This window comes from Lepidochelys kempii, chromosome 9, assembly GCF_965140285.1.
Source record: "Lepidochelys kempii isolate rLepKem1 chromosome 9, rLepKem1.hap1, whole genome shotgun sequence".
Classification (NCBI taxonomy): Eukaryota; Metazoa; Chordata; order Testudines; family Cheloniidae; genus Lepidochelys; species Lepidochelys kempii.
In genome coordinates this window covers 102,577,143-102,604,074 of record NC_136388.1, presented here as the reverse complement: position 1 = coordinate 102,604,074, position 26,932 = coordinate 102,577,143, and the positions used below count along the sequence as shown (strand labels likewise).

At 49.7% G+C, this 26,932-nt stretch overlaps 1 protein-coding gene across 5 annotated transcripts in view; it reads right to left on the bottom strand.

The window, feature by feature from the left end:
• MED12 (mediator complex subunit 12) overlaps positions 1 to 26,932 on the bottom strand; it is a 76,652-nt gene that overhangs the window by 5,706 nt on the left and 44,014 nt on the right. For 2 of the 5 annotated variants that reach the window (XR_012160650.2, XM_073358645.1), the window contains exons 27-42: positions 16,405 to 16,584; positions 16,098 to 16,169; positions 15,608 to 15,771; positions 15,338 to 15,499; positions 15,139 to 15,250; positions 14,827 to 14,916; positions 14,267 to 14,376; positions 13,381 to 13,516; positions 12,979 to 13,140; positions 11,976 to 12,353; positions 11,470 to 11,620; positions 10,992 to 11,197; positions 10,106 to 10,186; positions 9,597 to 9,814; positions 8,606 to 8,765; positions 132 to 296 (exon numbers count right to left, since the gene is read on the bottom strand). Coding sequence is in view for 2 of the 5 variants with exons in the window: in XM_073358645.1 (XP_073214746.1) it covers positions 132 to 296; positions 8,606 to 8,765; positions 9,597 to 9,814; positions 10,106 to 10,186; positions 10,992 to 11,197; positions 11,470 to 11,620; positions 11,976 to 12,353; positions 12,979 to 13,140; positions 13,381 to 13,516; positions 14,267 to 14,376; positions 14,827 to 14,916; positions 15,139 to 15,250; positions 15,338 to 15,499; positions 15,608 to 15,771; positions 16,098 to 16,169; positions 16,405 to 16,584 (2,547 nt within the window). In the remaining 3 variants the exon portion in view is untranslated. The other 3 variants (XR_012160651.2, XR_012160652.2, XM_073358646.1) reach the window with 3 other exon arrangements.

Below are 26,932 nucleotides of genomic sequence, written 5' to 3'. Positions count from 1 at the left end.
ACGTGCTCCCCGTGTTGGGCAGCAGCTAGTGGGGCGGAGAAGCGGAGTGCTGCAGGGAGCAGGAGGGAGGGTCTGTGGACGGCCGGGCTATGGCAAAGGGCTCGTCCCCTCTCGCTCTGTGACACACTTACGATGGGCTGCTGAGGAGGAAGAGCCTGCATCCCCAGGCCGGGAGGCTGGCCCTGGGCTTGTGGCTGGGGAACGGTGGACACCTGTGGCTGCTGCTGTGGTGGTGCCTGGGGCTGCTGCTGCTGCTGCTGCTGCTGTTGCTGCTGTTGTTGCTGCTGTTGCTGCTGCTGGAAAAGCGGAAGCAGAGGAGACCGTTGGCGATGCGCCGGGGCAGGCGATGCAATGAGACAGGTGGCCTAGGGAACGCTACAGGGAAAAATCTGTGACTCAAGAAACAAACAGCGACCTTCCCTGACTGCCCCTCAGCCTGACCACTAGACGTGGTTTTCTTACGGGTGACATGGCGGAAGTGAATTCCCTCACAGGGCTCACAACAGAGCCCCGACCACCCAAATCCCTGCGTCCAGCGCCGTAACCGGCAGGCAGACGCCTCTGAAACGCCGGCAGCGGCACCCTGACGTGGCCCAGCACAGGGAGTCGCTTGGGTCTGCACCGCCTGCGACGTCACCACCAGAGAGCCACGCTCTCACGGGCTTGGTTGATGGTGATGTTTGGGAAGATTCTGGACCCGCTTTTTTCTTTAATTGAAAAAGCAAAGAAGAAAACAGAACGGCAAACATGCATGCAACGTTGCGTGCATGAAGAAATGACTCACCGTGTGCAGGAACGACGGTTCTTCGAGCTGTGTCCCCCTACGGTGCTCCACTGAGGTGTGTCTGTCCCCCTGGGCTGCTGATCGGAGAACTTTGGTAGCAGTACCTGCTCGGCCTGTGCATGCCCTGCCGTGAGGCTACCCAATGCTGCTCAGGTGAACCTTCCCCAATTCCCTCTCTACTGCAGAACGTATGATGAAAATTCCGAAGTAGAGGGGAGGAGGGCGGGTCGTGGAGCACCCACAGGGACACACATCTGCACAAGGTGAGTAACTTCTTCTTCGAGTAGTGTCCCTATGGGTGCTCTACTGTAGGTGACTCCGGAGCAGTATCCCCTCCTGGAGGCTGGGGTGCTGGAGTCGAGTCTATGATGGATGATAGTACCATGGCGCCGAATCTGGTGTCTGCAGCAGAGTCCCCAAGGATGGCATAATGTTCAGCAAATGTATGCGCAGATGCTAAGGTAACTGGTCTGTAGATTTATGATATAGGGATACCCTTGAAGAAGGTGACGGATGAGGAAACCGATCTTGCGGAATGTGTGAGATTGTAGATGGGGTGCTAAATTGCACATCTGATAAAAGAGTTTGATCATTTGAGACTCATTTAGAGAATTTTTGAGCTGAAATTGCTATGCCTCTAGACCTGTCCATGACAGAGGGAAGAGTCTTGAAGATTTTCTAAAACCTCTTGTCCTGTCCAAATAAAAGGCCAAGGCTCTCCTTAGATCAAGTGTATGGAGGATGGTTTGCCCTATTATGCTGGTGAGGCTTGGGATAAAAGGTTGGAAGGTGAATGAGTTGGTTCACGTGAAATGTGGAAGTCACACTGGGAGTGAACTTCAGATGTGGTCTAAGCAAGACTTTGTCAGGCAAGAACACTGTGAAGGGGGGATGCGACCTCAAGGTTGCTATCTCCCCTATCCTTCTAGCCGAGGTAATGGCAATACGGAACGCCGTCTGTGACACTGCATCCCATATTCTTCATAGTGATATTATTAAGATATGGTCATAGCATAATTAGGATGCATTTTAGGCAAGGTAAGTCATGTGCAGTGTCATTGGGAAAGTTATGATTTGCTGAATATGATTATTCTATTTGTATGCACGTATCATTTTTGTATCTGAAGTTATGAATGTGGACTGTGTATCTATATTTCAAATGTAGTTACACCTGGATAATGCCCACTAGGCAAGATGCTTTCAGTCTAGACAGCTGGTGGGGAAGGGCCTATTCAGGTCAATGAGCCATTAGGGAGAACAATAGGCCTTAAGAGAAGCTTATCTCCCACCTGGTGAGCCTTCCTGAGAACACCACAGACAGCCTGTGAGTGATGGGTGCTATGACTATACAAGGACACGTGACCAGGCCCCATGATGCTGGTCTCCATCTTGGGATGTCAGTATTTTTCCACAGACTTGTCTGGGAACCAAGCTTTGGAACAAAGGGTTCCCACCATATGCAAAAGCTATATAAGGCAGGGAGTGACATCATCTGCGGTTCTTCACTCCCCATACAGGAAGACTCCTGGAAACATCTGAGGAACAAAGACTGAACTGGGGGAAGTACTGGACCAAGGCTAAAGGGATTTCTAGCTTGTGTATGAAACACCTGGGGATTCCAAGCTGTAAAGCAAGTGCAACTTGCCCCTTAAGAATTTGCAACCTGCTTGTATCATCTCTTAGGGTGAGAATCTGCTAATTCATACCCAATCTATTTAGTATATTAAGCTTAGTTGGCGTTTTTTGTTTATTTGCTAGGTAATCTGCTTTGATCTGTTTGCTATCCCTTATAATTACTTAAAATCTATCTTTTATAGTAGTTTTTGCCTTATCTAAACCAGTGAGTTGGAGTGAAGTGTATAGAAATCATAGTTCAAGGGGCAAAGGCTGATGCATATTCCTCTCCACATGGGGGGGGGGGGGGCGACTTTATGAGCTTATGCTGTACAGTTCCCTCTGGAATCTAGTCTACTTCTATAGGTAAGTGCGATGGGTAGTCACTTTCCTAGTGTGGAACAACACTTCCTGTACCTCTTTAAGCATGATGTTTCTATGTGCTGGAACCATGAAGGAGCCAGGGTTTGAGCTGTAGTATCCATAGGTTGGGATGGAGAGTGTTTCGTTCTACAAGAGGAGGTAAGGAGTGGTTGAAAGAGTCACTGGTGGACACAGCACCAGTTGTGACAGGTAAGGGTACCATGTCTGTCTGGGCCAGGTGGAAGCAACTGGTGTGATGTTTGCTTTTTCTCTTGTTATTTTCAACAGGAATTTCAGCAACAGAGGAAATGGGAGAAAGGTGTAAAGAAGGCCCTTGTCTCACGAGAGGAGGCAAGCATCTCCCATGACGTGCTGGCCAATGCCCACTCTGGAGCAGTACCGTGGACATTTCTTGTTCTGGTAAGTAGTGAACAAGTCTATTATCAGTGTCCCCCATTGTCAGAATATGTCAGAGTACCTCAGAATATGTCTAAGTCTATCCCCCACTTGTGGTTGTGTGGGAATTTGTGGCTGAGACTGCCTGCTATCATGTTGTGTACTCCTGGTAGTTAAGCTGCTGCTATTGTAACATTGTAGGAAATAAACCAGTTCCATAGCTTTAGTGCTTCCACTGGTGCCTCCTTGATGGTGTATGTAATACAGACACGCTATATTGTCCGTCATTACCTTTGTGTGCGTGTCTCCGATCAGCAGACAGAAATGAGCACACACATTCCTGACCGCTCTGAGTTTGAGTAGATTGATGTGAAGGCACGTCTTGGATGGAGACCATTTGTCCTGCGCTGTGAGATCATTGAGATGTGTGCCCCATCCTAACAGAGATGCGTCGGTGGTGAGAAATAGTGATGGGAAAGGCTCAGTGCACGGGATTCCCATGCACACGTCTGCTGGTCTTTCCATGGATTCAAGGATTATTTGATTTTGGTGGGCATCAATAGGAGTTTGTCTATGTTGTCTTTTGGCCTGTAAATCGAACTGAACCATAATTGGAGGCATCTCATGTGAAGTCTGGCCTGAGCTATCATTGATGATCCTGCGGCCATGTGCCCCAGAAGCTGAAGCCAATATTGGAGGGCTGGATTGCACTGTCTCTATAAGTGTGGATAGACTGAGGAACCTGTGTTGTGGGAGAAGCACTCTTGCTCAGAGTGGACATTGGCTCCTATGAATTCTAGTCTCTGTACCAGTATTAATGTTGATTTTTTGCATTGATTTGTAGGTCCAGATTCTTGAACAGATCCAGAGTGATATTGGTAACTTGCTGGGTGTTGATGAAGGAATGCACCCTGAAGAGAAAATAGTCCAGGTAAGTGTAGATCATAATACTTTGGGAATGTAGGTGAGCTGCCACCACAGACAGGATCTTGAAGAATACTCTGTGGGCCAATGAGAGAGCAAAAGGGAGTACCCTATACTGGTAGTGATCCTGGCCTAGTGTCAATCTGAGATCTCTTCTGTGACATGGTATGATTGAAATGTGAAAGTACGCATCTTGGAGGTCAAGGGCCACAAACCAGTCACCTTTTTCTAATGCTGGAATAATTGTCGCTAAAGTGACCATCTTGAACTTCTGAGCCTTGACAAATTTGTTGAGCACTCTGAGGTCTAGCGTGGGTCTCCAACTTCGCTTTTTCTTGGGTATCAGGAAATAGTGAGAGTAAAAGTCTTTGCGTCTTAGATGTACTGGTTTTATGGATCCTATACTGAGGAGATGGTCTATCTCTTGTCATAATAGGTTCTTATGAGAAGGGTCACTAAAGAGGGATGGGGAAGGGTGCTTGGGGGGGGAGGAGAAATAGATGGAGTACCAATCTCGAATACTCTCCAGTACTCATTTGTCAGAGGTTATCCATTCCCAAGTGCTGCGGAAAGGGTCAAGATGCCGGCATCCATAGGGATGAGAGGGGTTTTCCAATGTTGGATGATATTGAAGAGATTGGTCTGATGGCACCTCAACCAACCCATCAAAACTGTCATTTTGAGATGGATGGCTGCGAAGAAGTAGGTTGAGGGCCCAAAGATTTCCCTTTGGAGAATCTGGACTTTTTTGCGGGGTTCATACAAGCACTGGGATGAATATATTGTGAAAAGTGGGGCTGGATTTCAGATGATGCTGATGGCCTCTCAAGCTCAGCATGTCCACGACTGAATTGGGGGGTGGGTGGGAGAAGAGAAATTCCATTTCTTTCGCCGGCAGGTAACACTTTTTATTGGCCCGTTGGCAAGTCGGTGGGACCGATGCCAGGGTCTGCCATATGAGTTTGACAGAGTCCAAGAGGGCCTTGTTAATAGGGAGAGCTAGTCTGGACAAGGTGAGTAAAATGTCCAATAGTTTATGGTGCGACTCGGTTACCTTTTGTAATGGTAGTTGTAATGCATGCAATGTAAAGCTAGCTCCTGGAAAAGCTTGAAATCATCTGCCAACGATGGAGAAGGGGGCATCACTATCTCACGTGGTGATGAAGATGAGAAGTTGGTCAGGGTTGGGGGGGTAATCCCCTCCTCGACTTCAGCCTCTTGTTCCCTCCTGACTGTTCAGGGGGCTTGGATGCCCTCGATTCAGTGGGTATCTCATGGGCTCCTGATAGGCCAAGCTAGAGCCATAGGAGGCACGGTGTCTCTGTTGTCTGCCAAGGATCCCAGTAAAGCCATTGAGAGGGTGGAAAAGTCCCTGGAGGTTGGTACCATGCCTGCCCATACCAAGGAGGCTGGGGGTCAGAGGGGCAGTACAGTTGAGGTACATACTGGAAATGGGTACCATAGGGTGGATGAGAGGAGTGGCAGAAGACTACGTCCTCTTGCTTTCTATCTGACTCAGCCCTTGAAAATGGGGGTGTATGTCACCGGTGAGCCTGGAGCTCTGGGTGGACTCAGTGCCGGGGCCCTGGTACCGAGTAGAGAGGAGTCCAGTGCATCAGACACCAAAACGTCTGTCATGGACTGGAAATCCGGTGGTGTCACAGTCATTGACACCAGAAGCATTTAGTGGTGCTGAGATGTCTGCATCGAAGGAGTTCGCAACGCTGTCCTGATTGCGCGGTCTGCCAGTGCCTGGAGTGATGGTACCAACTCTGAGGTCTGCACCTCAGGAGCCTTCTCCAGGGTGGATTCTCTCGTTTTCTCACGCCCAGGCGATACCAAGGATTCCTTGCCTGTGCCCATCAGGTCCTTAGGCAGCCCCACATGTTCTGTTGGGGCAGTAGGTACCCTGCGAGTCCCTGGTACAGGATTCGTTACCACTGGTACTGATGATACCAAGCAAGCCGAGATGGGTTTTGGCTTGGTCAGGGCTTGCTGTGGGGACTACCGGCCTTTTTCTTAGAGGCACTGTGAGAGTGGCTCATGGTTGACTTCTTAGGTTCACCACCCTTAGATGTAGAGGGTTGCGGTGAGAATTCCTGCTGTCCGGAGTCTTGGTGCAACTCCGAAGGTGGTTGGAGGGCCGCTTCCATTAGAAGAAGCTTGAGTCTCAGTTCCCTATCCTTTCTAGATCTCTGTGTCAATTGTTGGCATAAACTATACTTCTGTGGGATGTGGTTCTCTTCTATAGCAGATGCACTGAGAATGTCAATCAGTCACAGGGATAGATTATTTGCAACTGAGACACTTCTTGAAGCCCGGTGAACCAGGCATACCCTGTTCCAGGGGTGGGGGGTGTGAAGGGGGTAAAAGAAAAACTATGTTTAAACTAAAGTTTTTTTGTTTTTTTTTAGCTAAATAAATAAATAAAAGATACACGAGTGAAAAAGAAAAGGGAGCTCTAAAAGATTAGAGACACAATTAGCAATTCTATAAAAAGTAATGATCCACTAACGGACTGGTAAAGCTCTATCTCTAGCCAGGTGTGGTTGAGAAGGAACTGGGGAGGGTTTGCCCCTGCAACGCTGGTTAGCCTCGTGGCAGACTGGGGTGGGGGAGTGTGCATGCTCAGGCCAAACAGACACTGCTACCAAATTCTCTGATCAGCAGCACAGAGACTCAGATAAACCTACAGCGGAGCACGCATATGGACACTATTAAAAAGCTAGACCTTACAATCAGTTAGGGAATACAGTTTACTTGAACCCAGTAGCCCCCAAAATTAATGGTTTAAAGTAAAATTTCCCTTGTAATTCTCCATCGATTTCTATCATTTCAGGAGCAGGTGTGTTAATACCTATGTTACTGTGTAATCGATGTCATGCATCCAATATTCATCAAACCCTACTCTAAATCCTGGGAATAATCCATTTCCATTAACACACAGATTCTCCTAATCTAGGAGGAGTTTCTATCTGAGTGCTCACCTAAAATTAGCACATCACTGTCTACTGTAAGACTGCATACAAGGAACAACTAAGGAGCCCTTTGCAAAAGGAAATAAAAGCTGAATATTAGGGGACATTTTGTAATAATGAAAACTTCTAGTCCATGGGACAGTCTCCCAAAGGCAAGGCTGGAAGCCTCACCAAGGTCTACCTGGATATTCAGCTGCTTTCAACTACCTGAAACGGGGTTCCAAAGAGGATGGATCTAGACTGTTCTCAGTGGTAGCAGATGACAGAATGAGGAGTAATGGTCTCAAGTTGCAGTGGGGGAGGTTAGGTTGGATATTAGGAAAAACTTTTTCACTAGGAGGGTGGTGAAACACTGGAATGTGTTACCTAGGGAGGTGGTGGAATCTCCTTCCTTTGAGGTTTTTAAGGTCAGGCTTGACAAAGCCCTGGCTGGGATGATTTAGTTGGGGATTGGTCCTGCTTTGAGCAGGGGGTTGGACTAGATGACCTCCTGAGGTCTCTTCCAACCCTGATATTCTATGATTCTATGACATGTCACACTGGAAAGCCAGAGGGCTCATCTACATATAAACTGTCAGTGAAACAATTTAGCTGCCTTTACTGCTCACCCCTGTGATTTTGGGCAAGACTGTGTGCACACACTCATTTCAGAATAAGTGAAAGAACAATATGAAATATGAATGTACCCACAGACTCACACTGAACTCACTACAGGTGGGAATTACAATCAACGTAGTCATTTCCATTCCAGTTACATGACCCTATAAAACTTCTCCTCTATGGAAATGTCCTGCCCTCGCCTCAGGTTGGGTGGGGATCTCCAGTTAAAGAGGCTCATTGAGAAGCCTGGACACATCTGGCTCACGAAGAATGTCTAAAGCCGCACTGGAGAGACAAGATGGGCGAGATAATATCTTTTACTGGACCAACTTCAGTTGGTGAGTGACACGAGCTCTTGAGCCACATGCTTTGTGTGGCTCAGAAGCTCCTCTCGCTCACCAACAGAAGTGAGTCCAGTAAAAGATATGACCTCACTCACCTTGTCCCTGGAACAGCCTGGGACTGGCACGGCTACAGCTCATTGCACCAAGCAGCACTTGGCAGCGACGTCCCAGTAAAGCTCAGAGCTTAGCGTCACTAACTGCTTTGTGAGCCAGACTTCGGCCAATATTCCAAAGGCTCAGCTGGAGCTGAGAGCAGACCAATGGGGGATCGGCCCAACGGATTTTTCTACTGTGTGTGTCAGAAGACTTGCGAGAGAGAGCCAAGCGCCGCCCCAGGCCTCTCTGCCAGGCGCGCACAGCTCCTGGGGGGAACAGGAGAGACCAGCCACGCCCCCGCAGAAACGGCATCTTCATCGCGTGTCGCACAAAGTGTGACAGAGAGCGCCCCGGCCGCCATCCGCTCCCCTGCCGGCAAGGGCCCAGCACTGCACAGAGCAGAGGACCATCTGGGCTAGTGGCGCGTCGCAGGCCCTCCACCCCGCAGCTCCGTCTCTTCAGCTAACGTGGGAGAAGGTGAAAAAAAGAAGCAGGCCCCCACTTACCCTCAGCATCTGCTGCTGCTGCTGCCTCAGGTACTGCTGCTGCTGCTGCTGCTGCTCAGGCACTATCGGACTGGGCCGGACCCCCGACGGAACCCCTTGTGCGCTCATCGGGTTCATCCCGCTCATCACCGGCGCTGGCTGCATCGCCTGATGAGGGAACCTTACACAACAAGGAGAAGGGTCGGGGGCTCTTGCGGATCCGGAGCAGCCTCCCTAAACCCAGCCCGAGCTTCTCATGGTCTAAGAAAACCCAATGCGTCAGAGCAAGCATGGCCAGAACCAGAGCCTCCCACATTACCCATTCGGAGAGCCCAGAGCACCCACTTCGGGACCCAGGCACCCAGGATTCTCCCTGTACCTTTTCAAAGGTTTGTCCAGTCTAGGTTAAAAAGTCTCAAGCAACAGGACTCCGAGCCCTGCTCCTGGGGACAATTTCCTGGCCGTATCCATCCCCCTGAAGGACAACAATGGTGCATTGAGGCCTTTCCCCCTGGGGGGACGGACAGTCTCCCAGTCAGATCCATACCCTGGTCAGGGAGTGAAAGGGCACCCAGCCCTTCCCCTGCGGCAATGATTCCCTGGCCAGATCCACCTGTTTGAGAGTGACTGGGGTCCCAGCCCTTCGCCCCTGGGGTCAGGTCCAAACCTGTGGTTAATGACTTCCCTACCCTTCAGCCTATATTTCCCCTTTCTTAATTCCATCCCTCCCCTACTAGTCACAGCCTCTTAACCCCTTTCCCTGCTTGGGGTTTACACACGTCTCTCCCCATGCTACTCACTGAATTCCCTCCTGGCTGTAATATCTTTCTGGGTCTGACAAGGAGCTGGACAAGGCCATCAGCTCAGGCAGCACAGAGGATTCCCAGATGCTGACCACTACAGCACCAGAGCTATAGCAGGCCCTGTCGACTGGTCCTGTCTAATCAGTTACACTGGAGAAGTTCCCTGTGCAACATCTGTAGCTGCTCAGCGTCTGCAGATTGGGAGGTACCTCTGTGTGTTGCCCAGGGCGTGGCCATAGCCAGGGGCCTGCTGATGCACATAGCCACTTGGTCTCTGCTGCATCTGTCTGACGGGATCCACGAGAGCTGGGTTTGAGCTGGGATGGGAATTCTGGTAGGGTTGGCTGGAATAGGTGGGAGGTACCATTGTACTGGACTGAGGGGGGTGCTGCTGCAGGCCTATATGGGAGACGTAAGGTGTGTAACCCTGAGGGGAAGAAAGAGCCTTTGTTAAATGTGCTGGGATACAGAGGGAGTGCTGGGGCGGGGCATTTCCCACGGGGACACAGAAATGGCCGCATTAGAAACCCAGGGCCTCATGGTCCACTTCGCCCTCTTCCCAGAGACTGGAATATTCATGACAGTTGGCAAGTGGGGACCCCAGGGGAGAACCAGGTGGCTCCAGGGCCCTGCAGCAGGAGTTCACACAGTGCTGGCTCCACCAGAACCCACTTGGCCCTTCATCCTCCTCCTCCCAGGCAGAGAAAGCCCCACTCACCTGGGAAGGCTGCAGGGCTCCATAGGAAGGGGTAGGGGCCATGTGGCGCACTGGCGGCTGCCCCAGCATTCCCTGGCCCTGCTGAAAAGGAGCACAAGACATTCACACTCAGGAACATGAAGACCTAGGACCGTCCGGCTCACTCTTTGCCATCCTCTGGGCATATGTGAACTCCTCCCAGCAGTGGTCTGGAAGCACTCCTCAAGCCAGACAACAGCCCGTCCTCTCCAGGACTCAGTCAGGCAGGAGTGTCACGGCCACATGGGACCCAGCAGTGGGCAACTGGGCTCGCAGGAACCCCACCTTCCAATCAGGACAAGGCCCTGGAGGACATTCCCAGGCCAGGCTAAAGAACAGACCTGCCTCCATTTCTGTTGACCCCACAGTCACAGTGACACTAAACCCTTCTCTCCCAGTGCTGGGCCTGGCGCCCCCTTCTGGCCCCACAGTCACAGTGACACTAAACCCTTCCCTCCCAGAGCTGGGCCTGGCGCCCCCTTCTGGCCCCACAGTCACAGTGACACTAAACCCTTCCCTCCCAGAGCTGGGCCTGGCACCCCCTTCTGGCCCCACAGTCACAGTGACACTAGCTCATTCTCAATGTCAGTCTCCCCATCACGGCTGATTCAATCAAAGTTGTGGGCGCACAACTTTGAAGGAAAGGAATTAAGGACCCAGATGATGCCAAATGCTCTGGGCCCTCGAGGTCACAGGTGCTATAGAAACACCAGCTACCTGAGGCAGATGGAAATGCGGGGTTAGGAAGAGCGTTGGGGAGTTTGTTTTCCAGCATGAATAAGAAAATGAAAACCAGCGAGCACAACCCAGGACCCACTGTGCTCTGGGACTACTGCGCCGCAAGGGGTGGGATACAGCTCTGCCGTACCAGCTTAGCCTGAAGTTGCTGGCGGAGCAGCTGCCCTTGGGAAACTGGAGGCTGCTGTCTGTAGACTGCTGGCTTGTAGGAAGGGTCAATTCCCATCATGCCACTCATCCCCGAAGGCAGCACCCCACTGTAGGAGGGCCGACTCTGCACCAGCTTTCCCAGGGGCATGCGTACAGGTCTGTAGGAGGTATCCAGCCGAGGGCCACCTGCAATAGGAGGAGAAAGAGAAAGGGCCAGAGTCACACACATCCAACCCACCACTGTCCCACCACACCAGGGCAGGAGCAGCTGCGAAAGGGCACACCCTGCTGGTTATTCGTCTCTAGCCAGGCCAAGCCCAGGCAGCTGTGTCTGGTTCTTACATTCGCACACCTGTCAGATGTAACAGGCTACAGAAACGGAAGCTCATGATGTAAAAGGGACTCCCTTAAAGTTGCTACCTGCAGGGTAGTAAGAGTCTCCTCTCCCCCACACATACCTGCTGGCAGAGGTTGATTCTGGGCATAGAGACCCACTGGCGACTGCCCATATGCCAGTCTAGACATGGAATTCCCAGCCTGATGATGCATGAGGTCTGCGGTCATGCCAACTCCATAGGAGACTCCTCGGCCAGGGCCCAACACAAAATCCTGCAGGAGGAAGGAGGAGTGAGAGGGAGCTGCACACCTGGAGCCTCCAGGAATTGACAACTGGGTCACAAAGCTAAAAGGCACAGGATGCTGTGTGCTAGTTAGAGCTACGAGCAGCCTCTCCTCTCCCTAGCAAGGATGCCAAGGCACACACACTGCCTCTTCCTCAAGAAACCCAGAGAGGCTCCTCTCATGGGGAATGCTGGGAAGAGGTCCAGCGTTTCACGGACGCCTCTCGGAAAGGAAAGCACTAACCATCTGCTCCTCACAGGCAGAGCAGAGAGGGCAGATCTGCAGTTGCAGGTGGGACACAACCCCGTGTCAGGTCCACGACTGGCAGGAAAGGCCATGTTACCTCACTTTTGTTGGCAGGCTGGTTGCGTTTTTTGCTCTTGCTCGGTTTCTTCTTGCGCTCCTCAGTGGAGGTGGCAGGATTGGAGCTGGCTTTATCAGCCTTGGCTGGCTCTACAACCTTCTTCTCTGGCTCTAGGGCCACAGGTGTGGGGGGCTCCTCCTCTTCGGGAGGCAGTGGCAGAGGCTCCAGATAGTAGCTGCGGGGCTTGGGTTTCAGGTGTGTATGATACAGCAGGAGCCTCTGCTGCTCCTCGAACCTGGACACCTTACGATCCACCCGCACAGTCCCAAACCAGCCCCAAGAGAGGGGGGCTGAGTGCTTCAGGCCCTCAAACAGATCCCAGGGGGAAATCTTCTGCTTCGTGGAGACTTGCAAACCCTTGAAAGATAGACGAGAAAGTCAGTGAGCAACCCCGCAAGTCACTAACAGCCCCTGAGCAAGGGCACAGGGAGCCACTGAGCCTATACCACCAACTCCACTCCATGGAGCAGGGCTCCTGAAGAGCGGCCCAGCTCCTCACTGGTGGGTCCCTGCTCACCCCCACCAGGAAACCCTCATTTCTATTGGCTCTCAAGGGACCAGTGTCGTGTCTCTTCTGAAACAATGTTCACCACATTGTCTCCTATTGCTCCTCAATGCATCCCCCAAACCCTTCGCCCGTCTCCTGCTGGCACATAGGCTGTAATCTGCTATGGCATGGGTCGTGGGCACACAGCCAACATTTAAATCATTATCAGTCGTACTCGTGACGTCTTGGAAGATATTGCCTGCAACTATTAATGGGTTAAAACACCTTAACTCTGCCCTTCTCTGATGTGGCTATACCACCCTGAGTGCGAGGGCCCTGGCTCTCTTTGGCCAGCTGCACAAAACACAGTACTTGGCAAGAGGGTTAACAAACCAGATGCTTCCAGACACCAGCACAGGCTCCAGGCATGAGGAGCCAGAGGCTGTCTGTGCACCGGCAGCCATGACTCAGAGACCCAGGAACAGGATTACTTGCCTCCTTCTTGAAAATAGAGTCAAAGCCAGCAATCTTGTTGCCTTTGGTGTCAATGAGGGACCCCTGAGGTTCGCAAGTAATGACGTCCCGAGTCTGCTTGGGAAGAGGAAGTAACTGTCGCACTTTCTCCAGGCTGTCGGATTGTCGGTCGCCCAGCTCCTTCTGCACTAGGCAGGAGGTGGAGACAAAGGCGTCAGAGAGCCATTCAAATAGCAGCATCCAATGCAACCCACCCTACTATCACTGTCACCCCCCACAGTGCTCTGCCCCACAACCACCACTGTTCTATCACCCCATGCCCCACCAACCACTTCTCCATACCCTCTTATATCGCTGCCCCTGCCCTCTGTGCCCACCACACCATATTGCCCCAGCTCTCCATACTGGCCAGGGCCTCCTCACCCTGAGTTTCTTGACCAGGTTCATGTATGCTCGCTTGTTCTCCTCCATGCTGCCCTGAGAAATGCTGGACATGTCCGCAGCCAGGGTGCCGTTGATGAGCACACTCAGCATGTCCAGCACTGTAGTGAAGAGCTCACTGAGGGGCAGAGGAGAAAGGCTAAGGTCAGGAGAGGGGAAGACCCTGCAGTTCCACAGCTCAGCACCACCCAGAAATGCAGGGCTGCATGAGCACCTCTGCCATCACAGAGAAAATGCCCCATTAGCTCACCTGGAGCATGCCCTCAGGGGATGGGCAGGATTGGACTCACCAGCACAGGACATCTTATAGCACACTGTCCAGACTTCAATCCCCATCTCCTCCTCTGGAAAACTGTTCCACGGCCTCCCAGATCCCCCAACATCCCATTCTCCTTGTAACCCCCCCTGGCATTCACACCCTCAAGACAGCTGGATGTGCCCCTGTGTGCACACTCACTCAGCCTCTCCTCACACCTCAGTCCCTCAGCTCTTCCCTGAGCTCCTCACAGCTTTTCTGCATCTTTCTGGTAATAATGATGTCCAGGTGAGTTCAGTGCTCGTGCTGTAGAGAGGGGGCTGTCCTCTCCCTGCTCTGCATGTGCCCATGGAGTGTGAGGGCCCTTTTGCTGCCATATGCGCCTACGCACTCGGAACTAATTGCCCACTATTTCTCCTAAGCCTCTTTCAGCCATCCCTGGTTCCCACAAGCTTCTCATAGGAGAGGTCTGTACGTGCTTGCGGGCTGACTCTCCCACATGGGACAGAAGCATGTGGGTGGGACAGCTTGCCCTCACCAGGAGAGGAGCTGGACTAACTCTAGACTCCCCGTGGGAGGGGCCCTGCTCCTAGACTTGAAGGAGACAATTACTTGTTTGACTGCATGTCGACAGTCCCACTGCTGATGATGTCCAGGAGTAGCACCGCCCACTCTGTTGTCTGCTGTGTGCTGCGCTGCACTGTGTCAAACATCCCCCCGACCTGGCAGGGAACAAAAGTCAGTCAGAGCCCAGGCACTGTCCTGCCACACAGGGAACCCCAGAACCCAAAAGGCAGAGTGGAGGCTAAGCCAGGACACCTCTTATGGGCAGGTGAGGGGAGACAAGCTCCAGACATCCCAGCTAAGGGGGTGCCCTGCTGTAGGCCCTGGAGCAGCTTAGGCCCTGGAGTGGCTCTCCCTGCCAGCTTGGCAGCAAATTGAAAAGGGAAGCAATGCTGTGACCAATCTGCAATAAGCATTTCTTAAAGAGTTCAAGGTGTATGTTCTGGCACAGAGGTGTCTCCTGTCCGGACAAGACAGCCAGGTCTCTCTATCCATCCCGTTCCCCGCATGGCTTCATACCCAGAAGAGCCAGGGAAATCTTCATCATGCCCTGCACACCCCTAGAAGGGAGGGCTCTCTGTTTATCCCCCTTTTCTCCTGCTGCTCACCAGATTCAGTCGCAGTTTCAAGGCCTCATGCATCAGCTGTTTGGCTTTGCAGTCGTCCTGGTACTGATCTTCCCGCCAGTTTGTAACAATCTAGGAGATTTAGAAGAAAGGTGAGGACTTCACATGCTGGACCCTGCACTGCAGGGGGAGCAGTGAGTACTCCCCACTCCTCACAGTCTGGGATAGGGGGAAAGTAGAGATGATGGGAATGAGGGAGATGCCTTCCCCATGGAGGATGCCACCCTGTGAGGGTAGGTCCAATTGGATGGTCTGTTGTTCCCAAGCTCTTTTGGGGGCTGGGAAGGGGCCTACCTGCTGGACCTGGCTGTAGAGTGAGGTAAGGAGGCCTTCTCGCTGCTCATCTTGTCCTTTTAAACATGTCAGCACCAGTGACAAGAAGGGCTGCTGGCTCAGGAGGGACATGCTGGAAAGAAGAAGAGGAAGTGAGCTAGACAATACCAAATGCTAGGTTTGGCTGCCCAGGGCTTCCTGACCTCTCCCCAGAGCCCACCTCTTCTGTTTCTGGCGATCTCGCTCTTTGCGGGACGATGACCCCAGGTGCTGTCCTTTCTCCAGCTCTTCTCCAGCAGCTTTAAGTACATGGCCCTGCACCGATGTTGGCAGCTTGGCGATAAGTGGGGCCACCAGCCACACTCCTGACCTCTCCAAGGAACTGCGACACAGGGCAGACAAAAAAGCTGAGTGAGCCAACCCATAGTCCAGAGTCCCTCTGCAAAGGATCCCACTGTCCCAGGGAGAGAGAAGCTGGGGCAGCACCTACCTTAGGATTGGTTTGGCTTTGTTGCTGGCAGATGCAGTGCTCACAGGCACGGTGCTGATGCTGTTGACTCCAGTTCCAGTGGAGTTAGCGGAGCTGGTCTCTGCTGACTGCTGAAACACCTCAATCGTGGCCTTGGCAATGTTTTCTAACAAGGAATTCATCTCCTAGAGAGAGTGGAAGTGGCGAGTGGAGTGCAGCGCCCCCCTGCAACACCATTCCTCTTTCTAGAGCACTTGGGGCACTGGCTGACCACAGCAACAGAGCCTGTTCGCCTGAGCACAGCTCGGCGCAATCCTAGCAAGTGAAACTCCCTCATGCCAGCTAGCCTTGGGCGACTCATCCATTCTCAGTGAGCTGTTCCCGAAGCATCCTCCCCCATTTATGTTCCCCACATTCATGCTCCCTGCCAGGGGTCCTTCCCCCACTTGGAAACACAGAGAGATCCCCACCAACATGCAGGGCAGCTCTCTAAGCTCAGCACACAACTCACATTATTTGCTGTCTGCTTAATCATGAGCTGCAGCTCCAGCGAGGACTGCCTCATTGTCCATTGGTCCAAGTTCTGTAACACACAGACACACTGCAAATTAGCCTCCCCCCCAACCACTTCCTCAGCCCACACAGCCCCTCCTCCAGTGATGAATCTTCTCCCTGGCCTCAAGAAGGTGAACGTGTTTTAGAGACTAACGTTATGAATGCTTATGTCCAGCAATGGAGGTTAATGAAAATAATATGTCAGGGTCTCTTCTCCCCCATTATCCCACCATGGAGCCAAGCAGGACCCACCCCCCCAATACCTGTAGGATGCGTTTAATCCTCTGTCGCTGCGGATTCTCTCCCTCCTCATTGTCCAGCAGTCGGTGTGGGTAACAGATCAGCTGCATCAGCCTCTGGGCCTGGGTGCTGCTCAGAACGGGATCCTGCAAATCATTGCTGTCTTCACAGAGGGACTTCAGACATCGTTCACCCACCCACTCCTGCAAGGTGAGCACAGGACGAGCAGGGTCAGTGCATGGCCTGCACTGTGTTTAGGTGAGCATGCCAAGACAGCACCCACAGCTTGCTCCTCAAATGTGAGGGGAGGATCTGGGAGTAAATTCAATCCACATGGACCTCCCTAGCAACTAGTAGGGCCCAAAGTCCCTTCTCCTCACTAATTATGCTGATACTGCCCCTTTACTTGTCCAGTGCAGTGATTGTAGAAGGGGAAAGACTGGCCCTGGCAGGTCAGCAGCAGAGGAGCACAGCTGTAGCTGTTTGTTTATTGACCTATTGGCCAGACTTAACTCCAGACGGTCACCGGCATGTCAAGGCTTCACCAAAGCCATTAGACATTCCAAATGTTCCATTAGTAATTCATACATTTTAAGACCAGAAAGAACCATTGTGATCATCCAGCCTGAGCCCCTGCATAACATGGGCCACAGGGCTTCCCTGAATTAACTCCTGCCTTCAAGCCCAACATCTGGGGTTGACATAAATCATATCTTAGAAAAACTTCCAATCTTGATTTTAAAATGGTCAGTGATGGAGAATCCGCCATGACACTTGGTAAACTGGTCCAGTGGTCAGTTACTCTCACTGTTAAAAATCTGCACCTTGTTTACAGTCTAAATTTGTCTAGCTTGTTTTCACTATTGGATCTTGTTAGATCATGGCCTATCAGATTGAAGAGCCTTCTTATTAAATTGTTGTTCCTAAGGTAGGCACTTACAGACTGTGATCAAGTCACCTCTTAATCTTCCTTTTGATAACCTAAAATAGATTGAAAGACTCCAGGCGTCTTTACCATCGTCTGAAGTTCCTCTTCTCCAATCCTACCCAAAACCCTCTCCAATCTGGCTTCTGCCCCTTTCATTTCTCTGAAACTGCTCTCGCCCAAGTCCCTAATGATCTCTTCCCTGGCTTCCATGACTCTGCCCTCTTCTGGTTCTCTAATCACTCCTTCCCGCCTTGGTCCCTCTCTACTCTCCCTCTGCACCTTATGTCTTGGCAATTTCATCTAGAAACACAAATTCAACTACAGTCTCTGTGCTGATGACTCAAAGACTTATCTCCTGCTCTCCAAACTACAATCACCACCTGTTTCTGACATCCCCTCGTGGATGTCCTGTCATCAGCTTCAACTCAATATGGCTAAAACTGAGCTCTTAAATCTTCCCTCCAAACCCTCCCCACTACCTCTTTTCTCCATCACTCTGGACATCACCCTCCTGTCTGTCATTCAGGCCTGTAACCTGGACATGGTCTTTGACTCCGGCTTCTCTCTTGGTTCTCATATCCAGGCTGTGTTTGAAGCTTACTGATTCATTCTACAAAACATCTCTAAAATACAGCTTTTCCTCTCCACCATCCAGCTAAAACTCTCATCATGTCATGCCTCGATCACTGCAACATCCTTCCCTCTGGCTTTGACAAACACCATCCTGCCTCGCTCAAATCCATTCAAAATGCAGCTGCAAAGATAATTTTCCTAACCTTTCGCTTTGACCGTGTCACCCCTTTCTCTCCATCGGCTCCCCCTTCTCTAGCGCATCAAACACAAGCTACTTCACTTTAAAGGACCTTTGAGGTCCACCCCCACTTTACCTATCATCTCTCATTCATTATCAGGATGTTGACTCCCACCTCCAATCAGGTCATGATGCCACACTCCACTGTCCACTTGTTACATTTTCAAACAAGCACCTTCATGCTTTCTCCCATGCTTAGGTGGTCATCTGCAAAGCTGTCTCATTATCCTCCTTCCTTCCTTCCAAACCCTCCCACTCTCCTTCTCCTAACTTGATAGCAGTTAGGCCGCGGGTGTGCTGAGATCACTGTTTATCACACTGACCAATCCTGTCTCATTATTTCCTCCCCGGTCTGTCTGTATCCACCTGTCTCTTGTCTTGTATTTCCTAGGTCACTTAGGAACTTCTGAAAATTTTCTCTTATCCTTCTCTTTGATCTCAGTTGGAACTGGATTGGGGCCCTCTTCTTAGGCAAAATTAAATTAGTTCTAGGTTTTATATCATGCTAGCAGCAGATGTCTCCTGCAACCAAGTGTAAGCTCTTCGGGACAAAGACTAATTTTTTGTTCTATGTTTGTACAGGGCCTAGCACAATGGGCTCCTAGGTACCACAATGGGCTCCTAGGTACCACATTAATACAAATAATAAATACAGTATACTTCCAATTATCCAAACAGCATGGAGGACACGGATTTTATTTGGATAATTGGGAATTTGAATAATTGAGAGGGCAGGAGCCATTCAGTAGTGAAGTGGCCTTCCCCACAGCCAGGGGTACCTCCCCACAGTCCTGGCCAGGGGTCTCTGCTCTATAATCTGAAGCTCTGCATTATCCAAATCCTTTCCTTGTCCCCCAGCATGAGATACATGAGGGATAAGGCAGGGATTTGAACAACATGGAGGTTCAGATAATAGGGTTTTGGATAAACGAGTATACGGTAATAATAAACAAATAATAAATAAGACATGTCTTCCAATCTTGTAATTATTCTTGTGGCTCTTCTCTAAATCCTTTCCACATTTTCAACATCCTTCTTGAATTGGGGACACTGGAACTGGAACAATATTCCAGGACCGGTCACACAACGGTCACAAATACAGCAATATAACCTCTCTACTACTTGACATTATCCTGTTTATCCATCCAAGGATCACATTAGACCTTCTGGCCACTGCATTGCATTGGGAGCTCATGTTCATGCAAACTCACATTTAACCAATTATCCACTATGACAACCAGTCTTTTTCAGAATCAGTCCTTCACATGATAGAATCACCCATCCACATATGGCCTCCTTCGCTGATCCTAGGTATACGACCTCATATTTGCCATACCGATATGGATGTTTGCTGGATCCCAGCTTATCAAGTGATACAGGTCACCCTGTACCAGTGACCTATCCTCTTCATTATTTACCACTCCCCCAATCTTAGTCTCATCTGTCAACTTCATCAGTGATGATTTTATGTTTTTTTCCAGGTCATTGATAAAAAATGTTAAGTAGCATAGAGCCAAAAAATTATTCCTACAGGTCCCACCAGAAACAATCTTACTTGATGATGATTCCCTATTTACAATTACATTTTCAGAGCAGTCAGTTAGCCAGTTTTTAATACATTTAACATATGTCATGTTGGTTTTGTATCAGTCTAGTTTCTTAATCAAAATGATATCTGATACCACGTCAATTGCCTTACAGAAGTCTAAGTATATTACAGCAACACTATTATCTTTATCAATCAAACTTGTCTCATAAAAACAGATATCAAGTTAGTCTGACAGAATCTATTTTCCATAAACCCAAGTTGTTTGGCATTAGTTTTATTCCTCTGTTTTAATTCTTTACTAATCAAGTCCTGTATCAATCATTCAGTTATTCTGCCCAGGACTGATATCAGGCTCACAGACCTATAATTACCTGGGTTGTCACATTTATCCTTTTTAAATACTGCCACAACATTAGCTTTCTTCCAATCCTTTGGAACTTCCCCAGTGTTCCATGATTTACTGAAAATCCAACATTAATGGTCCAGAGAGCTCCTCAGCCAGCTCTTTTTAAATTCTTGGATTAAAGTTCTCTGGACCTGCTGATATAAAGACATCTAACCTTAGTAACTGCTATTTAACATCCTCCTTAGTTACTGTCGGAATTGAAAGTATTTCACCTTCAGCACTATGATATGACATCATCATCATCTGGATTTTTTCGAAATACGGAACAGAAATATTTATTGAACACTTCTGGCTCTTTTGCATTATTATTGATAATTCTACCATTTCCATCTAGTAATGGGCCAATACTATCATCCGGATTCCTTCTGTTCCTGATATACTTGAAAACAGAACAGTTACTTACCCTTCAATAACTGTGGTTTTTGACATGTGTTGTCCATGCAGATTCCACTCATGGTGCCCATGTGACCCAGCCACACAAGATCCGATTCTTTTTGAACAGCAATGTCTGTCACACTCCGAAGTGTAGGTGGTGCGAACTAGTGGTCAGAGCGGAATCAGGAGGCTAGCCAACAGACTGAGCCAGAAGCCAGAACAGGACCAAAGGGCAGAGCTAGAGTCATGGTCAGGAGACAAGCCAGTGGTCAGAGCCAGGAGATAGGAATCAGGAGTTCAGAGGTAGGCAAGGACTAGGGCTGGAGTGGAGCAGGTAAGGGCTGGTCAGGAAGTAGGTCTGGCGCAAGCTGTGGGCAGGGAATGCATTGAGTGGCCACTGAGCTCCTGTTGCTACAGGGTTTACATGGTGATCTGTTGACTCTTCTGACCAATCAGGGAGCACATTCACTTAGTGAGGGTTTATTAGGCTAAGCCAAGCTTATGGGGTTGCTAGGCAACCAAGCCTGAGGCAGCTGAGTTCCTGACAGCATCCACTATAGCAGCATCCCTGCTTTGTGTATCCTTGCAACCACAGACATTGGAGTCTTAAAGGATGGGTCAACCTCAACTGCCACCCCATTCCTTCGCCAATAAGAATTCCAAGAGAACAGGTCTCCCATTAGTGACAGTGGAGGCCAGATCATGGAGCCTGTGTGGACAACAGATCTCAAAGAACCACCCTTACTATAGGATAAGTAACTGTTCTTCGAGTGACTGTACACACAGATTCCACTCTTGGTGATTAAGAAGCAGTGATCTTTAACCTGAAGGTGGGAAGAGGAGTCCTACTTAAAAGGTATGGCAAACCAGCCCTAACAAAGCTGGCATCTCATCTGGAAGCCTGAACCACGACAAAATGGAAGGTGAAAGTGTGAACGAAGCTCCAGGAAGCTGCTCTAACTATTTCAAATAATGAGACGTTACCTAGAGACACTGTGGAGGCAGTGTCAGCCCTCGTGAAATAGGCTCTAACATGACCCTGAGGATCTTGTCAGCTATCTGAAACCAAAGCCTTAACACAGTCCAAAACCCAGCTGGATAATCTGAATGGAAACCCTTTTTGGGAAAGCCACAAACAGACTGGGGGAGGCTGTGAATGCTTTGCCCTAACTCAATAGAAGGATAAGGCTCTCACCACATATAAGGTTTACACCTCTATTTTGTCTGAGCTGGAGAAAGTTTTGGGAAGAAAACAAGAGATGACCTGACTAGCTGAGGTGAAAGTCTGAAACTTGGGAGAAGCCTAAGGATGACACGGTCCATAAGATACATAGAGGGCCCACCATGAAGGCCGATATTTCATTGACTCATCTGGCTGAGCTAACTGACACCAAAAAGGCCATCTTTGTCTACAAGTAATAGAGGGGGCGAGTTGCCCTGGGATCTAAAGGGGGGTCCCATTAAGACAGTTAGAACCAAACTGAGGTTCCTTAACTGGGGGGGAGGGGGGGAGAGACACGAGAAATTTCAATACTGTGGGGAGAGCAAACACGCCGTAACTCTGGACTGGCAGGAGGTTTGCAGAAATCGCTGTCTGTGCACTATAATGGAACAAACAGAAAACCCAGATTGCTTCAGGGAAGATAGCTAGCCCAGGATGGGTCAAATTGAAGTATTTAACGGTGAAAGCTGCTGCTGGGTTGCCCAGACAGAAAACCTTCTCCATATAGCTCTGTATGTTAGCCTGACAGAAGGCTTTCTGCTTTGTAACAAAATGTTCTGTACTCCAGATGGGCAGTCCCTGTCCAAGGGAGTCATCCAGCCAGCATCCAAGCAGGCAGGTGAAGCCAGGTTGGTGCAATATGAGGCTGTGGTTCTGAGACACTACATTGGAAAGAAGTGGTAAGGAAGCTGGTGGGCTGCCCAAAATATTCATCAATTCAGAGAACTGAAACTGTCTAGGTCATGCTGGAACTATCAGGCTGTTGTGACCTGAGTCCTGTTTCAGTTTTCTCAGAAATCAGGGAATTGGTGGAAAAACAAACAGACCTACCTGGCATCCACGTGAGAAGAAAGGTGTCTGTCAGCAAGCCTGGGCTCATGCTCCTTCTGGAGCAAAATACTTCCTGCTTGCTTTTCTGGCATGTTGTGAACACATTAGGAACCCCCACCTGACAAAGATGTCGTGGAGGATGGAACTGCTGAGGTACTACTTGTGGTTCTCTGAAAAGTGGCTGCTGAAATGGACTGTCAGGGTGTTCTGGATACCAGGCAGGTGTGGAGCTACTGGCACAATGCGGTGAGGTATGCATCATTCCCAAAGGTATGTTGTGTCTTCACAGAGTGGAGAGGATCTTGCTTCCCGCGTCTGTTGATAAAGCACACTCCAGTGGTGCTGGCTGTGAGCATTTGGTCAGTGAGGCACCAAAGGAGAGGTAGGAAGGCCTGGCATGCTCATGGTATGGCTCTAACTTACAAGATATCTGTGTGCAATCAGACCTCCCGAGGGAACCACAGCCTCTGCATCTTGAGATGGTCAAGATAAGCTCCCCAACCAAGAGGGTAGGAGTCCATTACCAGGGTCTTGGAAGCGAGAGACACAGAGAATGGAACTCCACTGTAGACTTGAAGCAGATCTGTCTGCCAGCTTACCGAGGATAGGACTTCTGACATGACCATGACCAGCTGGTCCATGCTGTGTCTGTTACTCAGATAGACTGATATCAACCAGTCTTGTAGTGGCCAAAGGTGAAGTCCGGTCAGGCATGCTGCTTGACACAGGTGCACGCTGCCATAGGCATGTGCCCCATACACCTCACTGATCTTCTGGAGCGCAAAGCTGACTGAAGAGATCTACTGTCATTTGAAATCACTGCGGTAAGTATGCTCTTGCCAGTCTGGAATCTAACACTACGATGAACTCTTTTGCCTACGTCAGAGTGAACTTGTCCTTGTTGACTTTGAGCTCCACGGAGGCAAAGAGATGGATTGTATTAATTGGGTCAGTTACTTGCTGTGGGAATCTTCCCCGAATCAGTGAGTCATCCAGATTGAGATAAACTTGTAGTCCCAGTCTGCAAAAGTATGCAGCCACTAAAGCCAGGACTTTGGCAAAGACCCATGGGGCCACTCAGAGGCCAACTGACAGGACTCTGTCTTGGCAGAGGAATGTTCCTACCAAGAATCTCAGATACTTTCTGGGAGTTGTGTGGATCAAAACATGCAAGTATGTATCCTGAACCAGTCCACGTGATCCAGGGGAACATACTATGGAAACTAGGGTGACCATATGGAATTTGAAATGACACAAATACACAGAAAGGTCAAAGGTTTAGGATGGGTCTCCAGCCTCTTTGATATCGAACTGAGTAATATATGGGAATACAAGTCCCTTCACATGAAGTACCTCTTCCACTGCTCTGAGCTGCACTGGAGTCCACTTTCTGTTTCAACAGTTTTGTGAGATGGGTCCCTGGAAAGGCCAGGAGGCGGGAGTTGGAACACTCTAAAACTGGATGGAATACCTGTTAGCTATTCTCTTGAGGACCCACCAATCCAAGGTTATCTTCATCCAAACTTCTAGAGAAAAGGCAAGTTTCTAATAGAGGGCAAAAGAAAAATGCTCCAAAGGTGGTCCAACCAGGCTCTCAACACTTACATCAAAACTACACCTTAGTAGAAGGTCCAGGTTGCAGAGCAGAAGAGGAGGAGAAGGAAGGTTGAACCATGCAGAACTTCTACCTCTTCCTCAGAGGCTCAGAAGGAGATTGTTGCAATTAGCATTGGGGCTGACGTTTGCGCTTGTAGTTAGGTCCCTGCCTCCGTTGCAGTTTCTTCTGCAATAGGAACACAGAGTCTCAGGGATCAAATAATCACTCTCCTGTCTCTGATGTTGTGGAGAGCCTCATTTGTGCTCCTGCTAAATAAAACTGGTCCCTTCAAAGGGGAGGTCCTCTCTAGCTTTCTGGACCTTCCACAGGAGGTCTTCACAAATAAGGTCAGCTCCCAGACTACTGCACTGGGCAGCACAGCATGGGGAGGAGGCGACCAGCCCTCTGTGGAGATAGAAGTGGTTCGGGACTATGTAGAAAAGCTGGACGAGCACAGGTCCATGGGGCCAGATGCGCTGCATCCGAGAGTGCTAAAGGAGTTGGCAAATGGGATTGCAGAGCCATTGTCCATTATCTTTGAAAACTCATGGCGATCGGGGGAGGTCCCAGAGGACTGGAAAAAGGCTAATGTAGTGCCCATCTTTAAAAAATGGAAGGAGGAGGATCCGGGGAACTACAGACCAGTCAGCCTCACCTCAATCCCTGGAAAAATCATGGAGCAGGTCCTCAAGGAATCAATTCTGAAGCACTTAGAGTAGAGGAAAGTGATCGGGAACAGTCAGCATGGATTCACCAAGGGCAAGTCATGCCTGAGTAATCTAATTGCCTTCTATGACGAGATAACTGGCTCTGTGGATGAGGGGAAAGCAGTGGACGTGTTATTCCTTGACTTTAGCAAAGCTTTTGATATGGTCTCCCACAGTATTCTTGCCAGCAAGCTAAAGAAGTATGGGCTGGATGAATGGACCATAAGGTGGAGAGAAAGCTGGCTAGACCGTCAGGCTCAACGTGTTGCGATCAATGGCTCCATGTCTAGTTGGCAGTTGGTATCAAGTGGAGTGCCCCCAAGGGTCAGCCCTGGGGCCGGTTTTGTTCAATATCTTCATTAATGATCTGGAGGATGGTGTGGATTGAACCCTCAGCAAGTTTGCAGATGACACTAAACTGGGAGGAGTGGTAGATACGCTGGAGGGTAGGGATAGGATACAGGGGGACCCAGACAAATTAGAGGATTGGGCCAAAAGAAATCTGATGAGGTTCAACAAGGACAAGTGCAGAGTCCTGCACTTAGGATGGAAGAATCCCATGCACTGCTACAGACTAGGGACCGAATGGCTCGGCAGCAGTTCTGCAGAAAAGGACCTACGGGTTACAGTGGACGAGAAGCTGGATATGTGTCAACAGTGTGCCCTTGTTGCCAAGAAGGCCAATGGCATTTTGGGCTGTATAAGTAGGGGCACTGCCAGCAGATCGAGGGACGTGATGGTTCCCCTCTATTCGACATTGGTGAGGCCTCATCTGGAGTACTGCGTCCAGTTTTGGGCCCCACACTTTAAGAAGGATGTGGAAAAACTGGAAGGCGTCCAGCAGAGGGCAACAAAAATGATTACGGGACTGGAACACATGACTTATGAGGAGAGGCTGAGAGAACTGGGATTGTTTAGTCTGCGGAAGAGAAGAATGAGGGGGGATTTGATAGCTGCTTTTAACTACCTGAAAGGGGGTTCCAAAGAAGCTGGATCTAGACTGTTCTCAGTGGTAGCAGATGACAGAACAAGGAGTAATGGTCTCAAGTTGCAGTGCAGGAGGTTAGGTTGGATATTAGGAAAAACTTTTTCACTAGGAGGGTGGTGAAGCACTGGAATGCATTACCTAGAGAGGTGGTGGACCCTTCTTCCTTTAAGGTTTTTAAGGTCAGGCTTGACAAAGCCCTGGCTGGGATGATTTAGTTGGGGATCGGTCCTGCTTTGAGCAGGGGGTTGGACTAGACAACTTCCTGAGGTCCCTTCCAACCCTGATATTCTATGATTCTATTCTATGATCCCATATGCCTGAAGCCAGGAAGAATGCATCATTGCAAATGCAATAGTCCTCACTGCCATATCAGAGGCATAGCGAGGAACTTATAACAAGGTTCTCGCTGTGAGTTCGCCTTTAACTCACCCTGATATTCCCTTGACAGTTTATTAAGTAGGCTAGAGAGTCTATCCCAGAGGAGAAAAATCACACTGATGGCAAAGCTTGATAGTTGCGCACCCTCATTTGGAGGCTTGCGGAAGAATAGACCTTATAGTCAAATAGATCTAGGTTTTTGGGATCCTCCCTCAGAATGGTGTTTTCTAGGGGCTCCCTACTTTTTGGGCCTTTCCTGAGCTATCTGTACCAGTAAGAAGCCTGGGGTCGGGTGCTGAGAAAAATCTTTGGATGTTCATTAATCCACATCACAATTCTGTCTGGTGTCGCCATGCAAAGTATAAATCAGTCATTTGTGCTGCTTTTCCTGGGTGTTTTCTGGTGATATATCAAGAGTCTTGTGATCCTATTAAAGATATCCTGGAATACTTTGAATTCATCCTGACAGGCTGAAGGAGATGATTGACCTTCTCATTCAGAAGAACAGGAGGAAATTCCTTGAGGGCTCTAGATCCGAGACACTCTGGTCATCCCCAATATCCAATTCTTCATCTCCTAGCAACTAAAGATAAGAAAGTTGTAGGGCTGCAGAGAGCTGAATTTGTCTACTCAGTGAGGGAGATCTTGGTGGAGTCACGGTAGAGGAAAGCTTCCTGGAATAAGGGGTCATGCCCCAAGAAGACCAGTATGTCTAGGGCTGGTAGGCATACTGGGGTAGAGGGCACATGGGTGAATACC